The 8792-nt window shown below is 42.8% G+C and overlaps 1 protein-coding gene across 1 annotated transcript; it reads left to right on the top strand.

Annotated features, from left to right (window-relative positions):
* Positions 1 to 4033: 4033 nt before the first annotated feature.
* Positions 4034 to 4636, top strand: LOC143158860 (nuclear receptor subfamily 0 group B member 2-like). The gene is given in 3 exon segments (XM_076335314.1): positions 4034 to 4346; positions 4349 to 4431; positions 4433 to 4636. Coding segments are annotated over 3 exon segments (600 nt in total).
* Positions 4637 to 8792: the final 4156 nt, after the last annotated feature.

Consider the following 8792-nt stretch of genomic DNA (forward strand, 5'->3'; position numbering starts at 1 on the left):
TCATGACAACAACAGCTCAGTGTTCAGGAGTGACTTCTGGGAAAGACAAAACAGAGAACTTCATTCTGTCCCTGTATAAATCCATGCTCTCCTAAGTCCTAGGTACCATGTCCTGTTCTGATACTTTCCCCACTTCCCCTTAAAGAGTATCTTAGAAAAAATACAGGTCTAAGAAAGGTTCAAAGAAGGGTAACAAGATGATCAAAGGCATGGTACCACTCTAAAGAAAGAATAATTTTGGAAGCTACATCTCTTTAGTTTGGACAAAGGATGACTGTGAGAGTCTTACTGAGATTTATAAAATAAAGCAAACTATAGAGAGGGTGAATAGCGATTGACTGATTCCCTTTTTTCCCCCAGTACAAGAACAAGAAGGCACCAAATCCAATGAATGTCATGTTTGATCAAGTTTTGTCTCACATACAGCATCCACAGAGTTCCTTGAGATAGGCTGATGTGGACGTTCATGTGGCTTCGGGAGCAGACTGCATGAGATCATAGGGTAGAAATTAATTGAGAGTTATTAAATGCATAAAATCACTCTGGTTCAGGAATTCCCTAAGCTGCAAATGATTGAAGGCAAGAGAAGTACTCATGAGAAGAGTGGTATATATCTTACACTCTTCCTGAAGGACTCACGTTTGGCTACTGCCAAGGTAAGGATGAGATGGCCACTTAAGCTCCTATATTATCTGACAAGACTCTTCAGCCTTCCAAGTATTCTATTAGGCGAATTAAGGCTATGGACTAAGAGCCAAAAATACTACATGCCTTATACTTTTGGACCCAATAGGATATTTAAGAACGCGCATAAGTCATTGGATATTTAATAGTAACAAATATCCCTCAGCTCCTGCTGACTTCATTACACTGACCCTGCTGTTGCACCCTGGTCAGAAAGGGTAGAAGCCTGGGACCATCTATACCTAGCAGGCAGTTTTTGGAAACCTGAGAAATCCAGGGATTTTAGGAAAAAGGTTGCCTCACGTGTGAATCCCCTAAACAACAAAGATGAAGAGCTATATTAAGTATATATTACCTGTAACAGTAATATACAGGCATGCAAAACATTACTCATGGGAGAGATGGAGATGGCAGCCGTGCTCGGAGCAGAAGAATTCCCAGCAGTGGTGTGAATATCCACAAGCTGTCTGTAGCAATTTTGTGTGTGGACTTAGGATACATTTTTTTGTGGTCCAAATGGTGGCACTTGTGCCCAACGAGCAATTCTGATGGTTGCAGAGAGAATGTGGTGGCGGCGAGTATTTGTGGGTGGGTGTGCTTTGTTGATTGAAAAAGTATATAAATGCAAAACAGAAAAAATAACACTGATGTCACTGTGTCTTACTGTTCTCAAACCATCATGCTAGAAACAGCTAAAATAGATAAAAGTTCGTGGGGATTTCTCATATCACAAAATTGGTTTTTGTACAGTATACTTTCTTAACATTTGAAAGTAAGAAGCATTGCTACTGTAGCAAGAAGGCTGTGGATGCTTGATATCTAGGTGCATGTGGCTTCAGCCATTCTATAGCTAAGATTTAGAAAGAAAGAATAGCTATTGTCTAATTTATGAGCATAGAGCTAAATTTAGCTGCTGGTCCTCTACATTTGAGAAAATCAGGTCACACAGAGAGCTCATTTCAGACAATTTTGAATCAGGACCACCAGGATCAGTTTCACCTGCAATTCAACACTGACTCATAATTCTAAGTAATCATTCTCTCAGGAAAAGCTGATGATGTGTCCTTAGCAGTTATACTGAGGCAGTAACCTTTACTCTGTATTTTTTTTTGTAAACAGTCACAAAGCTATTATAATATACCAGGAATTCCTGTTAGACAAATATAATTTGCTTCTGCCTCTTAGAACTATACACAATCAAAGGAAATCAATTATGATAAATAGAAATGGTGTCCAATACCATGTGTTACTGACATCAGGACTCTCTGCGTATGACTGATGCAGATCTCAGAAAAAAAAAAGTTGGAAAGGAACCAATTTAATCTGGAGAAGAACTTTAATAAGCACAGTTAATACGAACTGTGAAATGATGACATGAACCATGAGGGTGAAATGATGGTGAACTGTGAAATGGTGCTGATTTCAGCTGAAGTCAAAGATTTTTTTCCTTGGAGTAGAGGCCTTGGGTTTATCAGAGCTCACTCTCCTACCTAGATTACTGAAACACCACCATGGTCACCAGCAATTAGGAGACAGAACTTCTTTTCACAAGCAAACTCTGTGTAAGAATGATTTTAGCAAGCTCAGTCTCTCTTTCTCGTACAGCCATTAGCCAATCTATGTAACTCATGCAGAACCTCAGATGGCATTAGCGCTGCAACTGGAGTTCATTCCACTGTACCTCAGCCAAGCTAGAATTTTACGGTGAGAATAAGAAGAATGGGACTTTCTGAGGACTTCTCTGTTGCTGTGCCATTTAACTTAAAAAGCTCTTTGGTACCCCAGCAATGGACAACAGTAGAGAGCTGTTGAATGGATGGAGAGGTGGACAAGCAAATTGCAGTAGGTGTTCAGTGTTCTGGGTCCCCTTGACCTTCAGTGCAGTTAGTGGCAGTTGCACCTCAGCAGCACTACACGCCTAGATTGCTCAACTTCAGAGCAGTCATCTCTTCTTCTGCTTTTTATCTCCTCGGAAGGGGAAAATTTTGCAACATAAATATCATGGAGAGGTAAATAAATGGAAATTTTAAAATGGCCCAGCATGGAAAAAACAAACAGTTGTAGCAAAGGACAAATTTGCGGCTATGCATCTGATGGGATGGCCTTTACACGCCTAAGGCTAACAGAAGTAGCTCTTGGAGCTGTTGTTTTTAATGCTCATTTTTTGTTAAGACATGCTAAGAGCCCAGATGGTAGGAATGCATAAACATTATGCTTGGTGAAAAAACTTAGTACCTCTTCCCCTATATAAGAGCAAGCAAGAGAGTGCAAAGTAACAAAAACTTGAAGTATCAATTTATTCTTATTAAGGCTGAGTTCCTTGCATACCTGCTACTTAATGTTCCCTGAAGAGTTCTGACAATTCTATCATTCAGCTCTTGCTCTGCTGCAAAAGTTCACACATTCTACAGTACGAATTGCCATTTTGCTCTCTTTCTTCATCAATTTTATTTCCACAGCTTGTATGAAGAATATTTAATTACACAGCAAGTCTGGGAGAAGTCTGCATCTTCTGTGTTTGAAATTATCATATGTGAAATGCAGGAGATAAGATTGTCATGAGGTTGAGCAGCTGACTTTCTCTGAAGTTTCTCTCAAATCTCCCAGGAATGTGAAATAAGTCCTATACATGGGATTTCCATCCCCAGGACTTTCATCTGTGAGCTCCTTGACATAGGTGTCACACCCTTTTAGCTACAGTGTAAAGTATGAACACTGTTAAGTGCTTTGTGAAAAGTAATGGTAGACATCCACAGCGTCTTCAGGTGGCTCCTTTTAACAAGAAATAAAAGAGTCTACTCAAGGGACTGCTACCACAGCATCATTCATCAGTATAAATGTATTTCTGTGCACTCCAGAGCATTAGCTAGTGGGCAAGGTCAGTGTATCAATAAAAATATAGACAACTTGTTCCTTCTCCACTTATGGTGTCATAGTTTTCACTGGGCTTCCCCTCAGGGGCAGGTTGTACGTGTTTTATAGTTGGTCTTTGCAAAAATGCCACTGCTGGTGGCAGCAGCACAGAGCCACTGGCATGGCGGCGGAAGGCCAGGCACAGCCTGCCTGCACCAGGGCACAGCGGTGAGCAGCGCCCGTGTTGCTGGCGGGCGCGAGCCCTACTGCTCCCCCGGGGCTACGGCAGCCCTGTGCGACACCGGCAGCCTGCAGCCCCGCCTCGTTCGAAACAGACTGGTGCAAATAAAGTTCAAGGTAACTTTACAGATCAGGGTCGTATTACTTTTCAACCGCCCGTGTGTACAAAAAGCACACAATGCCTTGCTGTGTGGCAGAAAGGCTCTCCCCCAGTGCTCCACGTGCACTGTTTCCTGCCACAGGGTACTTCGGCTCTATGGCTACCAAGGTCCCAGCTGAGAAATTTGGGAAATGTCAGTGTGAGACACATCATGCTAAGAGCATCCTGTACCAGATCCTTAACAAAGAGCATGGAAGTGAGACCAAGTGGTACCAGCAGTATCGCAGTCCCCACCGCTCCTTGGGAAGCAAGGGGTGCTCTTGTACAGACAGGAGAAGAGTTGTCCTGAAAACGCCAGAAGCCACGCGCAGAAGAGCTTCTGAAGTGCTCTTGAAGACTTTAACTTTTATTAGAAACTTGCCTTCTTTTTATCATGTGCCTTGGGAGGATCAGCTTGTCCTTATACAGCAGAACGGGCCCCTCTTTTTGTCCTGGGCATGGCACAAGAAGGGGTGGATTTTGACCTGAGAGAGATTTCAGCCCCTAGTTTATTGAAAGAAAATCCTCCTCAATCAGTCTTTGACAGCTAGCAATGAACTGGGTAGCTTGTCACTGGGAGCATCTTTAGCAGAAGTTAAGAAGATGAAGCATTTGTTGTGGAAATTCTGGGACCTGGACATAAGCGCAGAAGAATATGCCTATCTTAAAGGAATTATTCTTTTTAATTCTGATAAGTCCTCCTGGAAATTACACAGATGATTATGTGCCTAGAAGGACATTTGGCATTTTCATTTGCGTATAGACAAATGTTTAGTTTTACTCTTTTCTATGAATATAGCTAAATGTTCTCAAAAATCTATATTCTAGATTTAATGATTTTCTGCTTGAAGTAGTTTATTTAGGTTCCTTGGATGTGTGCAGTAGGTCACCCACTGTAAGCCAAAACAACTTCTATATAGACAAATTTTAAGTCATAAAGAATTAACCGTGTCACTTCAAGCTGATTTCCAGTTCAAAGGTAATACAGCAGCCTCACCCGTAGTACAGCAAAGGAGAGATGGTACATGGGTATGTGATGTGAGTACTAGAAGTATTTTAACAAAGACTTTCTCTGTAGCAAGAACACCGGAGAAGATAAAATAATCTATACCATCTGATTTTCATCAATGAGGCAAAAGGATACTGCATTGAGGTTACACAGCTTTTATTTATTTATCCTTTAGTATCTCTACATTCAAAGCCTGGGGCAGCAGTCACGGAGCAAACTCAGACTAGTGATTGCATCCTCTCACTTCTGGTGCCAAGTTCAGCCTCTTTAGGAAGGAAGGTTGCCTAGGTCAGCACCACGGAGTGCGTGAGTCATTAAAAGCTGAGCTCTAAGTCCACTAAAGTAAATGGAAAGACTTATTGACTCCAGCCTGCTCTGGCTCAGATCCCCGACTCCTTCCACAGCAATCACTGCTGTTGGCTGCACTGTCAGCAGTGTGCTATACTTGGGACTGCACCAAAAGGATACTTGAATGCTTCAGTTATTCCATGATATTTCTTGCGGTGAATGGTTTATAGGCTGCTCAAAGGCTGTAGTGACTTTGTATTTGTTTCCAATGGGATTCAGATTCTGATTCTTGAGATGTAATGTCATCCAGATGTTTGGTATTGTCTTGTGTGTCTATGCTTCAGCATCAAACCAGTGGAGTTCGTTTCAGTGCAAGTTATTTTCTCAGTTTTTCACAATAAAATCAGGCTGAAAGAAACCACCGCTTATATCCAGGGTGATGATAAGAGGAGAAATCCCTCACCTGCAGTGGCTTAAACAGTTTAACTAGCAGGCATTTTCATTATCTCTGTGGATAAAATGTGATTTTCACTTAAGGAAAAAGCAGCAGAAGCAGTGTTATGTTCTGGATTCGTGCCTTCTAACGCCTGCTGCTTCCCCGGGGTGCCATATGAGAGGCCCAGCAGCCCTTCATGCTGTCTGCAGACACCGTCCAGAGTTTCAGGGGGACTCCCTAGTTCTTAGGTGGGATGACCCTGTTCTCTGGAGGTGCCATTCTCAACGGGCTGCAGAAGGCAGCTGGGAGGACTTCAGTTAAGCCTAGATTGACTCCAGATGAAACAAAGAGTCACAGTCTAACCCTGGGCTGAAACAGGTACTCAGGTCTTATACACAGCCCAAACCACCCTTTCTCTACCTGTTTTGCTGCAAACAAATCTGTACAGCTATCGTTTCACAATTACTATTTTTAATAGTTTTTGAACACTTTCCACCAAACTCAGAAAATGTTTTCTACATACATGCAGCACATTTTCAGCTGCCCTCTTAGTTTTGGCTTGATGTTTGGCCAAGTTTTAATATTGTGCAGACCTCAGTTCTAAAAGGATTTCAGGCAGCCCCCAGCAGCGACAACATTAAGCCCTCTCCTGGATCATGGAGTACCTTGTGTGGGCTCCCACCCTGAATGTTTTATTCCTGTAGGACCACCAAAACTGGCTTAGGCAAAGGAGCAGTCCAGAGCTGGGTTATGAGTTGGAGTTCAACAGGGCACCCAGAAATGCAGCTGAAGGAGCACAGCTAGGCCAGTGCTTGGGCAAGAAGCATGACAAACAAGTATGGCAGAGCTTTGCTTGTGCTCTAAGCTATCTCTTGTGGCGTAGAGATTGTGCTTACTATCATAAAAAAATCCCTTTGGGGACAGGGTGGCAGGCAGCATGGAGTGTAGGTACTCCCACTAAAGCACAATCTGCGCAGTACTTCTGTGTGTGAGGCTCTGGCTTGGGTTACTGATTGACCACATCTGGGCCAGCAAGAACCTGCAAAGGAGAAAGCATGAGCCCAGCCCCTGAGGAGAAATAGGCAGCCTTGCATCAACTGAATCCAGACTCTCCAGAAAATATTGCCATCCCTGCTCTTCGCAGGGGTGCTTTGGCTAGGTGGCTTCAGAGAGGTCAAAGGGTGTATGGGTGAAGGGTCCAGCTGCAAGGCCTTCTCTAGGACCCAGGCAGTAAGTCAAAGGAAGGAGCAGGTAGGACTGTCCCACCACGCAGAGCAGCACAGAGCGAGGTGAAACTGCTCTTGCTGCTTTTGACAATTGTCTGAAAAGCAATGGGAACTGCGCAGTGAAGAGATGGGAATCGTGAAAAACAGTGCTGTTGTTGTATCAGTGCCATATATATATTTATGGAGGTTTTTTTTTTTATATATATATATATATATATATAAAAATAAAAAAAAAACTCCATCAAGGCTGTGACAGCACTTCTGTTAAAAAAGATGCTTTGGAGAGGTTTACAGTTCAGCTGGAAACATGTGTTTGACTGAATATTATTACAACAGATCTCAGAACACAAAGTTTCTCATTTTTTGTAAATTAAAACCAGTGTTTGATTATGCATAAAAGAATAACAAATGGGGAAATTAAGCAAATTTGGAGGGATATAAACATTGCAATTTCACCCTGAATATACAAAATCCTGACAACTTTCTTTCCATGAAAAATCTAACACTTGGAACCATCCTCACAGCTTGCAGCTGGTGGTAATACTGGGGGAGAAGGTGACTTTTTCAAACCCTTAATTTCTGGCTAGCCTGGTTGCAGGCTTTGCTGAGGCTTCTTCTCCTCTGGCAGTGATGTCCAGAGAGAAGAGAGCTGCTGAAGACTGACAAAGGGCAGCCAGCCACAGACTGAAAAAAACCAACCAGGTTTGTTTTGCCGTAGTACAGTGCACTAGGTAAGAAGGCAGAACCTCCCACACTTACATGAATGGTCCTGTGTGAAACACTCCCCTATCTAAGCTATTCAGATCCCATCCCAGGGAGGTACGGAGTCAGTCACTGTAAAAGATGCTAAACGGGCCTGGAGTGTGTGCTGGGTGATAGGTTAAAATAAGACGTGGGAGGCAGGAGAGACAGAAATCAAAACTTGGGGATTCATGCTACCCCTGTCCAGGCTGCAGCAATTCTAGGAAAGAAAAGATGGTGTTATCCTCAGGCAGTGAAGACAGGAGGCAACAGGTTGCTGAGAGCTACATGACAAGGCAATCCCACCAGAGGCAAAGGATAAACACCAGGTGTCCTTTGAACTGAGCCCTGGCACCCACAAAGACCCTCAGTGAGCCAGCAGGTTTGAAGTCACGCGCTATGGGAAGTATGTGATTGGGAGGCTCAAGACCATGACTCCATAGGGCAGAGACCTCTCCCTCTTCAGAAATGGCTGGGGAAAGGGAGCACAAAAACAGGAAATACAATCATCTATCCTACTCCTGTGGGTCATGATACATCTCACGGAGAACCTTTATGCTCTTTTTAGACTGCAAATGAAGTCTATATAGATATCTGTATCTATATCTATATCTGTATCTATAGACTAGATAGCATGGTGAACCATAGTGCCCCAGCTTAGTCTAGCAAGCAGAGGCAACACAGGAGGGAGATGGGGCTGGTAGACTGGAAACCTATGTCTTCAGACTACCAGCCTGCTCTCTGCTCCAAACCACCGCCTCCATCTTCATGTTACCTACCTATTTTAGATTAGAGCTGGAATGTTTCCACCTACTCAGACTATGGTCTCAGCATCATTTGGTGGGTAGACAACACTATAAAGCTTCTTCTCCATCTGTACTGAGTCAAAGTTACCTCCTGTTACCATTTCAAAGCTGGATTTAATGTAACGGGCTAGATTCCAATGTGCTTACAATGCTGCTCAGTATTCCTTCAAATTATTGAACTACGCATATCTTCTTTTTCCAAAAAGTATGTTTAGAAAGTTTTTATTGTTTTCTAGAGAAAGTAGCACTATAAGCTAGAAAGCCAGACACCCATCATTATGAAGGGCACAGAACTAAAGTGTTTACTCAAGATTTATTATTTTACTTTTTGTTTTGACAGGATGCCATGTCCTAAAATGTCTCCCCTATG

Source organism: Aptenodytes patagonicus, chromosome 3 (genome assembly GCF_965638725.1).
Source record: "Aptenodytes patagonicus chromosome 3, bAptPat1.pri.cur, whole genome shotgun sequence".
Taxonomy (NCBI): domain Eukaryota; kingdom Metazoa; phylum Chordata; class Aves; order Sphenisciformes; family Spheniscidae; genus Aptenodytes; species Aptenodytes patagonicus.